The 14,679-nt window shown below is 39.6% G+C and overlaps 1 protein-coding gene across 1 annotated transcript in view; it reads left to right on the forward strand.

Annotated features, from left to right (window-relative positions):
* The window catches only part of cat (catalase), a 43,499-nt gene that overhangs the window by 25,669 nt on the left and 3,151 nt on the right, over window positions 1-14,679 (forward strand). The window contains exons 9-11 of the mRNA XM_033039233.1: window positions 1,887-2,025; window positions 4,399-4,526; window positions 11,821-11,928. Coding sequence (XP_032895124.1) covers window positions 1,887-2,025; window positions 4,399-4,526; window positions 11,821-11,928 — 375 coding nt within the window. The remainder of the gene's footprint in view (window positions 1-1,886; window positions 2,026-4,398; window positions 4,527-11,820; window positions 11,929-14,679) is intronic.

Below are 14,679 nucleotides of genomic sequence, written 5' to 3' on the forward strand. Positions count from 1 at the left end.
GCTCTCCTAGATTTAGGTTTGGTCTTTTTGCAAAACCAGCATTTAAACAATAATAGAACAAGCATAATGTGGGAAATGCAGATAATTATATGTAATTACATTTAGTGTTTCCAAAGTTTAATTTTAAAACATTCTGCTCACTTGTGTTCTTAGTTCTGTTTTTTTTCCAGTGGCAATGAAGTCTAAGAACTCTGGGGGAAATGCCCTGAATTGAAAGTTGCTGATGTATAACAAAAGTTTTGTGAACCAGTGATTTAAAAATATAAGTACTATTGAATTTTGAATTTGGGGGATCTTGGGACTCTCCTGATACAGGTAACTGACTGGGCAAGCTTCATTAGAAAGATTTAGAACTTCATTCCTCTGACAACCCTCTCAGACAACCATTCCGAGCTTAAAAAATTCAAACTTAACGTACAATTCTCATTTCTAAAACCACTTTCAAAGTTAAGGTTGGTGGTAAGAATAAAAGCTAATTTTTGACCTCCTCCTTAATTCTATCTCCTGCATTGTTTATTGCTGCCCCTATAATTTTGGTATTAAATACTCGATTACTGGCTGTATCCTTACCCTTTCTGCTTCATCTTTTTAGTAAGGTCAACGTCCTTTTATGAGATGCCAATACCAGGCACCACCCATAGCAATTCATCAGATGCTTAAGTTTAGTATTATTGCTACAACCCTTCCATGAGACGTCTTGATACAGTTCTGAATAAAAGGAAATCGTCAATACACTTAGTTTAATGCTTTTAATCAAACTTTTTTTAAATGGTCAATGATTCAATTATTCATCCCATTCCACCCCTCTTCCAGAGCCAGCTGTGAAATCTAAGTCTAGAAGCAACAAAAGTGTGGAACATTTCCACATGTTTTGTAGTTGGGTAGTGTTTCTCCATTGACTTGCTGGCCAGACATCACACATTGCAGATGCTTGCTTCTAAAAATGCATTGTATCTTTCAGATATCAGAATGGATTTTAGACAGTTTAAACTGCAAACCACCAAATAACAGTATTTGTGGCAAAGTTCCAGGTTGATTGCCTTTTGCCAAACAAAGTTAGAGTGTAGAGTTAAGGGCCTGTCTCACTGTACGAGGTAATTCAAGAGTTCTCCCGAGTTTTCCCTGATTCGAACTCGGAGAATTACGGTATTAGCCGCTCGTAGGTACTTGGGGCTCTCGTGGACATTTTTCAACATGTTGAAAACTTCACGAGCTTACCTCGTTTCCAGAGTACCTGCCGTTAGCGTTACGAGCCGCTAAGAGACGTCCCAAGCTCCGATGTGCCCGCTATGTACATTCTAAGTACTTACGTTTTTTTGGGGGTTTTTTTAAACTCGGGAGAGCTCTTGGGTAAACTCGTATAGTGGGACAGGCCCTTTAAAGTGCAGGTGGCCAAATAGAGGGAGAACAAAGATCTGCGTGATGGAAGGCTGGAGAGGTTAAATGGCAAGAAAGATGAGTACAACGTTACTCGGGATGTTACAGTAATATTACTCAGATGGTTACTCAGGAAATAAATGGCATAAATGTATGACTTACTTCATTGGGACGAGGAAAGTGGGCAAATGGAATAGTGCTTTGCAGCCCCATGCAGAGGGTAGAAAATGAAACTCATGTCTTTTTGTAATTATGTAAATACATTAGTTAGCAACAAGCTTGCACTGGAACATTTGTATGAAGTAGTTTGTGTATATTTATTATTTCAGGCCTATCCTTATGTCAGCAGCGAAACAGTTCAAGTCACACAGGAAGCAAATTGTGTTTTTTGTTCAAAACATCCAGTCAGAGAATGTTCCCCTTTTTAATAGGCCTTTTGATTATAGTTTAATTACATGGATTTAACTTAATGCAACAACTTTCTGTGATCTTTTCCCAATCTTGTATAGGGTCGCTTGTTTTCTTACCCTGATACCCATAGGCACCGCCTGGGTGCCAATTATCTTCAGCTGCCTGTGAACTGCCCATTTAAGTGTCGTGTGGCTAACTATCAAAGGGATGGACCAATGTGCTCAACTGATAACCAGGGTAAGCACTTGTATCTTGCACTCTTTAACCAGGGTAAGCACTTGCACTCTTGCTGCTAACATTTTGTGTTGTAAAGTAGTCCAAAGGGTGATATTTGTGTAAACTGTGTTGTGTCTCGGGTCTTTTTGTTTTGTAATGTATGGCTGCAGAAACGACATTTCGTTTGGACCTCAAGGGGTCCAAATGACAATAAATTGTATTGTATTGTATTATATTAAGCTGGGCACAGTGGTGTAGCAGTGGAATTGCTGTCTTGCGGCGCCAGAGACCCAGGTTCAATCATGACTACGGGAGCTGTCTGTATGGAGTTTGTATGTTCTCCCTGTGACTGCGTGAGTTTTCTCCGGGTGCTACAGCTTCCTCCCACACTCCAAAGACATCCAAGTTTGTAGGTTAATTGACTTTAGTAAAGTTGTAAATTGTCCCTAATGTGCAGGATATTGCTATTGTCGACGTGGATTCAGTGGGCCGAAGGGCCTGTTTCCACACTATCTCAAGTCTAAAGTGACAACACTAATAGTAAAGCATGTCATTAACCGACTGTTGTATTGTAGTATAGACAATTTCTACCATAATTAGCTCTAGTAAAATGGAGCCATGGTTCCACCAAGGAGATAAAACCTCTTGGTTTGTCTTTTTTTTTAAATCTCATGCTGGATGTTTTGCTAAAAATTGAATGCTGTTGTATTGATGATCAGTATTGAAATTATGATTGTGGTGGTATTGGAAGAATATAAGAGCAGCATAAATAAAATTGTGCTCCCTTGAAGAGATTACGGTGGGGTTATGCAGTGAGGATTTTTAATGAAATTAACCAGATTTGTATCATTGTTACGAGAACTGGGCTATAGGAAGAGTGGTCTATGGTTCGAGTCTAGGTTTCTGATTTGCTGAACCAAAGTTCAAATTCCATCAGATTTAAATGTAGAATTATAAAAAAAATTACCACAAACCATTTAGATTACTGCATGGGAGTGTGTTGGAAGGAACTGCAGATGCAGGTTTAAACCAAAGATAGACACACAATGCTGGAGTAACACAGGCAACATCTCTGGAGAGAAAGAATGAAACAGGAAAAACTGGTGCAGGAGTAGGCCCTTTGAAACACCTTTCAATATGATCATGGCTGATCATCCAAAATTAGTACCCCGTTCATGCTTTTTCCCCATATCCCTTGATTCTATTAGCCCTAAGAGTTAAACTCTTGAAAACATTCAGTGAATTGGCCTCCATTGCCTTCTGTTGCAGAGAATTCTACAGATTCACAAGTCTCTGGGTGAAAAAGCTTTTCCTCATCTGTCCTAAATGGCCTACCCCTTATTTCTAAACTGAGACCCTTGGTTCTGGACTCTCCCAACACGGAACATTTTTCCTACATCTAGCCTGTCCAATCCCTTAAGAATTTTATTTTTCTAGAAGATCCCCTCTCACCCTTCTAAATTCCAGTGAATACAAGCACAGCCGACCCATTCTTTCATTATATGTGTGTGCCGTCATCCTGGAAATTAACCTGGTGAACCTACGCTGCACTCCCTCAATAGCAATAATATCCTTCTTCAAATTAGGAGACCAAAACTGCACACAATACTCCAGGTGTGGTCTCACCAGAGGCCTGTGCAACTGCAGTAGAACCTCCTTTTTCCTAAACTCAAATTGACCAACATGCCATTAGATTTCTTCACTGCCTGCTGTACCTGCATACTTAATTTCAGTGACTGATGCACCTCCCCCTTTCCTAATCTGACACCATTCAGATAGCAATCTGCCTTCCTGTTCTTGCCACCAAAGTGGATAACCTCACTTTTATCCACATTATACAGCAGTTGCCTACACACCCAACCTATCCGAGTTACCCTGTAGCATCATAACATCCTGCACCTATTCAACCCCCAACCTGTTACTTGATGAAGTGAACTGCTATATGTTGCCCAACAATTTTGATTTTAAATTGCAAGCGTTGCTTTGGATAGTGAATAGCTTTCTCAACACATGAACCAACAAGTGGCTTTGATACTTTCCTATTGATGGCCATGTTTACATTTCCCAGCAGATCTTTTGGATTGTGTCAAAATGAGAATACAGATTCCTTGTTTTCTTCCCTGTCAACCTCTCTGCCAGAGACACAGGGGGATGTTTTTGCTCTCCCACCACAACTGTTTGAGCCAGGGCTGGTCTTCTTCCACTTCAAACAGTGACTCGTTTGGAATTGACACCTTGTTTTCCTGGGTTGGTGTGATAATGAACTCGTGAGAGGTCATGAGAACCTCTCCTGTGTTCATGAGCAAAGCAATGAAATACGTGCTTTCCAGAAGAAAATTGGAATGATGGACTTGTGTATATATAAATAAAAATGTATTCTGCTCTCCTTTGCAGGTGGAGCTCCAAATTATTACCCAAATAGTTTCAGTGCCCCTGAAACTCAGCCTCAGGCCATTGAGCACTCTCTGGCTGTAACAAATGATGTTGCTCGGTATTGCTCAAATGAGGATGATTTTTGCCAAGTGAGTTCAATTAGACTTTTGTGGTCAGTGCTTTTTCTTAGTGCCACTTTTCATACAGCAGAAATATACCTCTTGAGCCAACTGGGCATTATGCATTGTGTTGATCATAACTTGGTGAAACATAGTTTCTGGTCACAGATTCACACACTTGCTATATTAAGTAGTCATGCAGTGCAGTAACGGGCCCTTTGGCCAAAATCATCCATGTTAAGCAAGATGTCCCATTTGCCTGTATTTCGCCAATATCCTTCTGAACCTTTCCATTCCATGTACTTCTTCAAATGTCTTTTAAATGCTGTTGTATGTGCCCCAACTGCATCCGGTGGCAGCTTGTTTCATATACCCACCCGCATAGAGGAAAAAATACCCCCTCTGGTTCCATTTAAATCTTTCCCCTGTCAAAGTCAAACCCTGCAATAAGACTCATGGATGACTTGATTAACCATCAGCAGTGAGTTTATTTTACTTGCACAAGGAGAGAGTGTCACAGTCAAAGGCTGTGATCAGAACTCAAAAATTAAGTTGGTTCAGCAGAGCAATTATACACCAAAAAGATAATTACCAAGGAAGTACAAGTGTGAGGTAGATTGTTATGTTAATTACTGGATCTATACTTTTACATTTATACAAACGTTGTGGACTTCTTGGCTCCATACACAAGAGTACAAAGGTAAGATACTTAATGATAACAACTGATACTAGATTGTGACCTCTCTGTTCCAAATGCAACAAGACACAAAGGTAATGTCAATGAAGGTGTTAATGGCGAGTCTGCAAGAACCAGGGCTTAGTGGGTATAGGCATTCAATCTGGCGTCTTCAGGACTTTGCGCACAACAGAACAAGAAGGTGAGGGAAAGATGTGTTAATGGTATATGCGCCAGGGCCGGGGTGTAGTGGAGATGGCGATGGGTATTGGAAGTCGCAACAGAACCCAAGAGATGTGGCAGAGGACATAGCAGTGTTGGAAATGGTCTTGTGATTTGGAAGGCGCTCGCTGGTGACTTTATTAAATGTATTTAATAAATAAAGCACCTTCCACAGTTTTGGGACTTTCACACCCCCATTGCCTTTAAACCTATGCCTGTCGTTCTTCATTCCCCTGAAAAGACTGTGCATTCTGTTAGTATCCCACTTTCTCATTCACTCCCTACACACATGGGACAATTTTAGAGGCCAATTAGCCGACAAACCGGCACGTTTTTGAGATGTGGAAGGAAACCAGTGGACTAGGAGGAAACCCAAACAATCACAGGGAGAACGTGCAAACGAGGAGAAGAGACAGCACTTGAGATCAGGATTGATCCAAGGTCTGTGCTGCTGTAATGCGGCAGCTCTACCACTGTGCATTCATTGCCCATTCACTTTATCTATTCCTACTCAAGATTTTATAGAGCGCTAAGATCACACCCACGCGTCCTGCACTCCAAAGAATACGCCCCAATAACTTTCCTACCAGGTTTTGCTTTCTGGCCTTTCTTAAATAAAGGCACAGCATCAGCCACCCTCCAGTCTTAGACATCGTCCGTGTCTAATGATGGTCGTTTATCTCAGCCAGGACTATTATAATCATTTCTCCAGCTTCCCAGTGTCCTTGGATATATCTGATCAAGCCTGGGAGAGATATCTTCATGCATCTTGGGACATTCAGCACCTCAAATGTAATAGTTTCCTAAGTTCCATAGCCTTCATGTCATTCTCCAAAGTAAAAGCGGGAGACCTCGCACATCTCCTGCGGCTCTACGCATAGACGACCAACTTTGTTTCGGAGTTCCCCATTTTCTTTCTCGTTACCCTTTTCCCATTAATATACATAACTCTTCTGATTCAAATGAATCTAATCTGCCAGAGCTATCCCACGGCTGTTTATAATTTTTGTCTTTCTGATTTCCTCCTTGAGTATGATTCTCAATCTCCTGTACTCCTCCAGGGATACATTTGACCTCTGCTACCTATACCTGACCCATGCCTCCTCTTTCTTGACCAGAGCCACTATTTCTCTTGACATCCGAGGTTCCTTTCTCCTACCGGTCTTGCCCCTCACTCAAAGAGGACCATGTATATCCTGCACTTTCAATATGTATGTAGAGTCATTGTGGATAGAACTGAGAAATTGTAAGGGTAAAAAGACCCTAATGGCATGTAACAAAGGTAATGGTACGGTGGTTATGGGAGATTCCAACATGCAGGTAGACTAGGAAAATCAGGTTGGTACTGGACCCCAAGGAAGGGATTTTTCAGAGTTCCTCCGAGATGGATTCTTATAGCAGCTTGTTCGAGAGCCTACTAGGGAGAACGTAATTCTGGATTTAGTGTTGTGTAATGAACCGGATTTGATAAGGAAACTCAAGATAAAGGAACCATTAAGAGGTAGTCACAATAATAGATACATTTTAATCTGCAGTTTGAGAGGGAGAAGGTAAAATTGGAAGTATCAGTATTACAGTTGAACAAAGGGGACTATGGAGGCATGAGGGAGGAGCTGGCCAAAGTTGACTGGAAAGGGACACTAGCAGGGGTGTCCTTGGAACAGCAATGGCAGCTATTTCTGGGAATAATCCAGAAGATGCAGAATCGTTTCATTCCAAAGAGGAAGTAAGATTCTCAGGGGAGTAAGAGGCGACCGGGGCTGACAAGGGAAGTCAAGGACTGTATAAAAATTAAAGGGAACACGTAGTAAAGTTTTTCACGTAAAGTGGAGTGGGAAACCAGAGGATTGAGTAACTTTTAAAGATCAACGGAAGAATGCGCTATGGTAGCTTCTTGACACAGACATTTATCACAGATGGGTGAGACATTAGGGAAGAATTTATTTATTTTAGTTTTTGAATAATATAGTCTATGTAATGTTTTGAATTGAATGAGAGTATGTCGTACGTTGATCGAACATTTATGCACCTGTAGTAAATGATTATCCCAGCTCTCTTGAAATTTTTATAGCTGATTCTTGTTCCCAGTCTCTTCTAATTCCATCAGTTGTGGGTATTTCTATTTTAAGATGATGTTATATAAGTACGATATTAAATTAGCTGATTCCGCCTTTGTCTTCATTGCTTCATCCAGTAAGTCTGTAGGCATATTATGATAGTCTTTTGTGTATTTTTTCAGATAATCACAAATTTGAAGATATTTAAAATATTGATTTTTTTTCAAATTATATTTCAGTTGTAGTTGTTGAAATGATAGTAATTTTTCCAATTCATACAGATCTCCGAGCGTTTTGATTCCCATTCTTTCCCATTGTATAAATGATTTGTCTATAATTGATGGTTTAAACGATGGATTATTAACTATTGGTATTAAAAGAGATAGGGTTCTTAATTTTAGGTTCTGTTTTATTTGTTTCCATGTTCTAATTGTGCTGTGTATAATTGGATTTTTATTATAATTTTTGTTACTCAGATGTATTGGTGAGAGGAGAGTCGCTCCTATATTACACGGAGAGCAGTCCTCTCTTTCCATTACAATCCAGTCCACCTGCTGGGCAGAATTGTCCAGCAGGTGAATCATATTTTTAATATTTACTGCCCAATTATAATACATAAAGTTGGGGAGCGCTAGACCACCCAGCTCTTTTCGTTTATTAAGGTGTGCTATTTGTATTCTATGGGATTTATAATCCCATATAAAATTTGTAATGTCTGAATCCAATTTTTTGAAAAACTTTTTTGGGAGATATATAGGTATTGATTGAAATACGTATAGGATTTGTGGTAGAAAGATCATTTTTATAGCGTTTATTCTGCCTATTAAGGACATTGGAAGTGTTTTCCAGAATTTAATCAAATTATTTAGTTTCTTAAGTAAGGGATTATAATTGGCTTTAAACATATCATGGTAGTTTCTAGTAATTTCAATTCCCAAATATTTGAATTTTTCTGTGGCTATTTTAAAGGGGAATTTCCGGAGGTGTGTTGAGTCTTTTGGTTTTATCGACATAATTTCACTTTTGTTCCAGTTTATTCTATAGCCTGAGAAGGATCCAAAGTCCTCAATTAAATTTAATATGTTTGGTATACTAATTTGTGGTTTTGTGATGTACAATAGTACATCATCGGCGTATAAAGATATTATGTTATTTGAGTGTTTTGTATTATAGCCATAAATATCCGGGTGTGTTCTTATTTTTTCAGCCAGGGGTTCAATTACCAAAGCAAATAACAGCGGTGATAATGAACATCCTTGTCTATTACCCCTTGATAATTCAAATTTCGTGGATAGTATATTATTAGTTAGTATTCTAGCCGTGGGTTTGTTATATAATAAATTTATCCATGCGATGAAATTCTCTCCCATTTGGAATTTTTGCAATACTTTAATCATATAATCCCATTCTACTTGATCAAACGCTTTTTCTGCGTCCAGTGAAATGATAGATAACTCTTGGTCATGAGATTTATGTGAGTGCATTATGTTAAGCAAGCGTCTCAAATTATTGAATGAGTGTCTCTTAGGTATAAATCCTGTTTGATCCTCATTTATTAATCTACTAACATACCTGCTTAGTCTTCTAGCTAGTGTTTTCGCTATTATTTTTTGATCTGTATTTAACAGAGCAATAGCTCTATATGATCCTGGTTCTTCTATATTTTTATCTTTTTTAAGTATTAGTGTGATCGTTGATTCTGCTAATAAAATACAAAAATTCTGGAATGAAATATTTGACATCTTTACAAAATTAATTAAAATAAAACTGGTACCAAAACCAGAATGGATTATTTTTGGAATATCGGAAGGTAACCTTGAACTAAACGTGTTTCAGAAGAATTTACTCAATTATGGGCTAATAATGGGGAAAAAAGCTTATACTTAAATTCTGGAAAAATGCGCCCACACCAACAATAAAAATGTGGATATCAGATATGTTTGAACCACTACATCTGGAAGAGATGAGATTCCTCTTAGCAGGCAAAGCAGACCAATTCCAAAAGACGTGGTGTACGTTTTTGGAACTATTACAAGCATGAGGTGCAATAGTAATTTTAAAAATAAATAAATAAATGGTGCCAGGATCTGGCAACAAAAACAGACTTGGTTGGGAGTTCCCTTTCTGCGGAGTTTAATGTTATAATAGAGCGATTGTTTCTCCTTTCTTTTTCCTTCTTTTCTAGGGTCTACTTTCTTTCTTTCTTTACTTCCTTCTCTAACTTCTTTTCTAAGGGGCTTTCTTTTCTCAACACTCTCTTGCACCTTCACGACTCTTGCGCACTTTCCTTACTTTCTTTACTTCTATCTTTTTCTTAAAGCTTAAAAAATGTATTAAGACATATGTGTTGTGTATTATTGTAACTTACCGTACTTCTAATTAAAAAAAAAAAAAAAAAAAAGATCAACAGAAGCTAACTAAAGGCAATACAGGGACAAAAGATGAAGTGCGAAGGTAAGCTGGCCAAGAATATAAAGGAGGATCGTTAAAGCTTCTTTAGGTATGTGAAGAGGAAAAAATTAGTTAAGACAAATGTGGGTCCCTTGAAGACAAACAGGTGAATGTATTATGGGGTTCAAGGAAATTGCACCCAAGGAAATCAGACGAGTTGAACAGGTACTTTGGTTCTGTCTTCCCTTGTGAAGACAACCAATCTCCCAGATGTAGGGGACAGAGGACCTAGGGTGACGGAGGAACTGAAGGAAATTCACATTAGTCAGGAAATGGTGTTGGGTAGTCTGATGGGACTGCAGGCTGATACATCCCCAGGGCCTGATGGTCTGCACCCTAGGGTACTCCAGGAGATAGCTCTGAAAATTGTGGACGCATTGATCATTTTCCAATGTTCTATAGATTTTGGATCCGTTCCTGTGGATTGAAGAGTAGCTAGTGTTATCCCACTTGTTAAGATTCTCCTTGCATTGGTCATCTTTTCCCCAGAAGAGATTGCTGGATCTGAATCTCTGCACTAATCCCTCAGACACTTATACATCTGTCCTATCTTTCTCTTGCTACCCTCACTAGCACATGGGAATAATTGGGAGTACGATGTAAATGCAAATGTGCTAAGCCAGTGCCTCAAGTTTGGTGTGGAGAGAGTACTGATTTATTTTGATTTAAGTCTTTAGCTTAATCTCGCTTTTTGGTAATTTGCTGCTGGTGAATAACCTTGAGCGTGAAGAGGAGTTTGTATGAAAACAGTTATCTGCACTTAATTGTAACTTGAAGCATGGGACATGACCAATGCGGGCTGATGGGTTTACAGTTGAATCCACTAAGTTACAGTGCAAGCTAACATTGCTAGGTATAATAACATTGTCAGTCTATTAGCTGTTTACCCTTTGGGAATAAATCTATCACCGATTAATGGAATAATAGATCATTAATTTAGTGCCTATAATAACTGTTATAATCAACTAATTTTGTGTCCAGTGGAGATGCCATTATGAGCATCTGGTGCATTTGACCGTAGACCTTTTAGCATTTCTGATGCTGCATTGCAGTATAGACTCCTATTTAGACTCCCATTTGCAGTACAGACTCCCACTCCCAGTGGGTTTTTTTAAAATCTGGGCCCATTGTGGGGTTGCATCTACAGCTTAAAGTACTCTCAAGTCCTTGAGACTGTCAAACCTGCCAGGAGATTCACTTACTATGTAGACAATGGAAAAACAAGATTATGCCTGTAATCTTAAATGTTCCATGTGTGTTCAGTAGTCGTTTGCCACTGGGCATTGTTCTGAGTAAAGGTTATAATTTAATAGCTGACAGGACTGACCCAGCCAACGGTACATAAATTCATCGTCGGTTAAGTGCTATCAAACTAAGTACATTTCAGTTTGAAATAAATGTGATCATACATATTTAAGTTCAGTACCTTGGGCTGACATTAAGTATTTTCTAATTAAGCCATGAGGAGGGTTAAGAAAGCTCACCAATCCCCTCAGATTCTGTCCAACGTCTACCGCTGTACCATAGAAAGCATCCTGACCACCTGCTTCACGCTGTGGTACATGGGCTGTACCACAGCTGACAGGAAGGCACTGCAACGGGTGGTGAAAACCGCCCATCACATCATCGGTGCCCCGCTCCCTGCCATGGCTGTCCTTCACCGCACACGGTGTCTAAGACGGGCTGGCAAAATCATTAAGGACCCCTCACACCCCAACCATGGACTGTTGTATAATGTATTGTCTTAATCAGCACTTTACTACTTGGCACTCTGGTTAGATGCAAAACTGAATTTTGTTGTACTTGTGCTATGTGCAATGACAATAAAGTTGAATCTAATCTAATCTAATTTTCCAACAGAACTGGAAGCAGTTTGTTTGAGCACCTTTTTGATTGAGTTTTTATTTGTCTGGATTAGGTAACGTCATTTTATGTGAATGTACTAAATGCAGACGAGCGCCGGAGACTGTGTGCGAATGTTGCAGGGAGTCTCAAGGATGCTCAGCTTTTCATTCGGAGAAGAATGGTGAGTTGAAGACGGGACAAGATGTTTTCTCAAGCTTTTCTTTGCTTATGTTAGTTGTCTGAGAAATCCATACTTTAAATTCCTTATGCATTGTGAAAGTCTTGTTGGGGAATTGGTATATTCTGGGTTTCTTGCTACATTGGTAATTTACCTAGGTCAGAAATCCTGGGTTGTTTTTCTAAGGGGAAATTTAAATTAAAGATAAATACAAAATACATTCTCTCTATTTTTCTTCTGGTCTCTTCAAGGATCATTTGCTTTTCTCTCATACCTCTGCTAAAGGAGCTAAAGTGTGATTTTGTACATTGATAGGCTGCCTTCACACTAAGAAAAATTGGACACTTGATATTCAGGCAAAATGCTAGGACTAATGTACTTTCACCATTGAAAGAACTTCATGTCACAACTAACATCTTGTAGTACCGCCACCATTGGGAGAAGACGTGTGGAAGAAAGTATTGATAGACTCAACCTAAAATGGCCTGATGCTAATATTGTAGAAGCAAGAAAGGTTTATAATTTTGTAGTACACTAATGCTGTTATCATATCTGTTTTGCTGTTATCATAAGATGCTACACTAATGGTGTTCTCATGGACATCGACCCGTGTTCTAATAATTTACATTCCTAGTCTTCAGTGATGGAACCAGTAATCACCTATAGGAAACTTGTTTTTAAAATAACTTGTAGTTGAGTTCTTACATCCAATGTTTTTTTGTAGACAGCCATAATCAATGAAGAGACATAGTAGAAATAGTTTCAAAAATAAAAGCAAAGCTGGAAAATCCCGAGTCAGGCAACATCTGCGGGAAGAGAAACAATTACAATGCCTTCCATAATGTTTGGGACAAAGAGCCATCATTTTTTTATTTGCCTCTGTACTCCACGATTTCAAATTTGTAATAGAAAAAATCAGGTGGTTAAAGTGCACAGTCAGATTTTAATAAAGGGTATTTTTATACATATTGGTTTCACCATGTAGAAATTACAGCAGTGTTTATACATAGTCGTCCTCCCCCCCCCCCCCCCCCCCCCCCCCCCCCCCATTTCAGGGCACCATAATAGTTGGGACACAGCAATGTCATGTAAATGAAAGTAGTTATGTTTAGTATTTTGTTGCATATCCTTTGCATGCAATAACTGCTTGAAGTCTGCGATTCATGGACATCACTAGTTGCTTGGTCTCTTCTGGTGATAGTTCTGCCAGGCCTGTATTGCAGCTATCTTTAGCTTATGCTTGCTTTGGGGGCTAGTCCCCTTCAGTTTTCTCTTCAGCATATGAAAGGTATGCTCAATTGGGTTCAGATCGGGTGATTGATTTGGCCACTCAAGAATTGACCATTTATTAGCTTTGAAAAATTCCTTTGTTGCTTTAGCAGTATGTTTGGGATCATTGTCTTGCTGTAGAATGAACCGCCGGTCAATGAGTTTTGAGGCATTTGTTTGCACTTAAGCAGATAGGATGTCTATACACTTCAGAATTCATTATGCTACTACCATCAGCAGTTGTATCATCAATGAGGATAAGTGAGCCAGTACCTCAGCAGCCAGACATGCTCAGGCCACAACACCCCTACCGTTTCACAGATGAGGTGGTATGCTTTGGTTCTTGGGCAGTTCCTTCACTCCTCCATACTTTGCTCTTGCCATCACTTAATCTTGCCATAAGTTAATTTTCATCTCATCTGTCCACAAGACCTTTTTCCAGAACTGTGGTTGCTCTTTCAAGTACTTCTTGACAAACTGTAACCTGGCCATCCTATTTTTGCAGCTAACCAGTGGTTTGCATCTTGCAGTGTACCCTCTGTATTTCTGTTCATGAAGTCTTCTGCGTACAGTGGTCATTGACAAAGCCACACCTGACTCCTGAAGAGTGTTTCTGATCTGTCGGACAAGTGTTTGGGGATTTTTCTCTATTATAGAGAATTCTTCTGTCATCAACTGTGGAGGTCTTCCTTGGACTGCTAATCCCTTTGCAATTAGTAAACTCACCAGGGCTCTCTTTCTTCTTAATGATGTTCCAAATGGTTGATTTTGGTAAGCCTGTTTGGCTGATGTCTCTAACAATTTTATTCTCGTTTCTCAGTCTCATAATGACTTCTTTGACTTTCATTGGCACAACTTTGGTCGTCATGTTGATAAACAGCAATAAAAGTTTCCAACGGTGATGGAAAGACTGAAGGAAAGACTGCGTGCTGAGGGCTCTCTTAAGGGGCTGTCCCACTGCGGCGACCTAATCCGCAAGTTCAGAAGAGTTTGCCCTCGACTCATACTCGCAGCATGGTCGACACGAGGTCCTAGATGGTCTTTGTAACTCTCCTTCATGCTCGAGAGTAGTCCCGGCGTACTCGAGGCCTCAGCTAAGTTGCGGCGTATTTTTCAACATGCTGAAAAATGCTCGCGAGTAAAAAAAGGTCGCCATGGGAAAAAATCGATGTTTTTAATTTAATTTTTTTTACTCGTATGTAGTCGAGGTTGATCGTAGTAGGTTGGCATGTTATTCGTAGGTAATCTAGGGTAGTCGAATGTAGTCGTAGATTGTCTTCAACATGGTCGAAGGAGGTCGTCTTCACTCTCCACTATTCGTTGTCCAATTTTTCCGAAGCTAGTCGAAGCTGGTCTTCAACATAGTCGAAGGAGGTCTTCATGACTCTTTTTCAAACTCTTCTAAACTCGCCAATTGCGTCGCCGCAATGCGACAGCCCCTTTACCCTGCATTAAGGAGGCAATTAAACACACCTGAGCAATTAC

Source organism: Amblyraja radiata, chromosome 20 (assembly GCF_010909765.2).
Source record: "Amblyraja radiata isolate CabotCenter1 chromosome 20, sAmbRad1.1.pri, whole genome shotgun sequence".
Lineage (NCBI taxonomy): Eukaryota > Metazoa > Chordata > Chondrichthyes > Rajiformes > Rajidae > Amblyraja > Amblyraja radiata.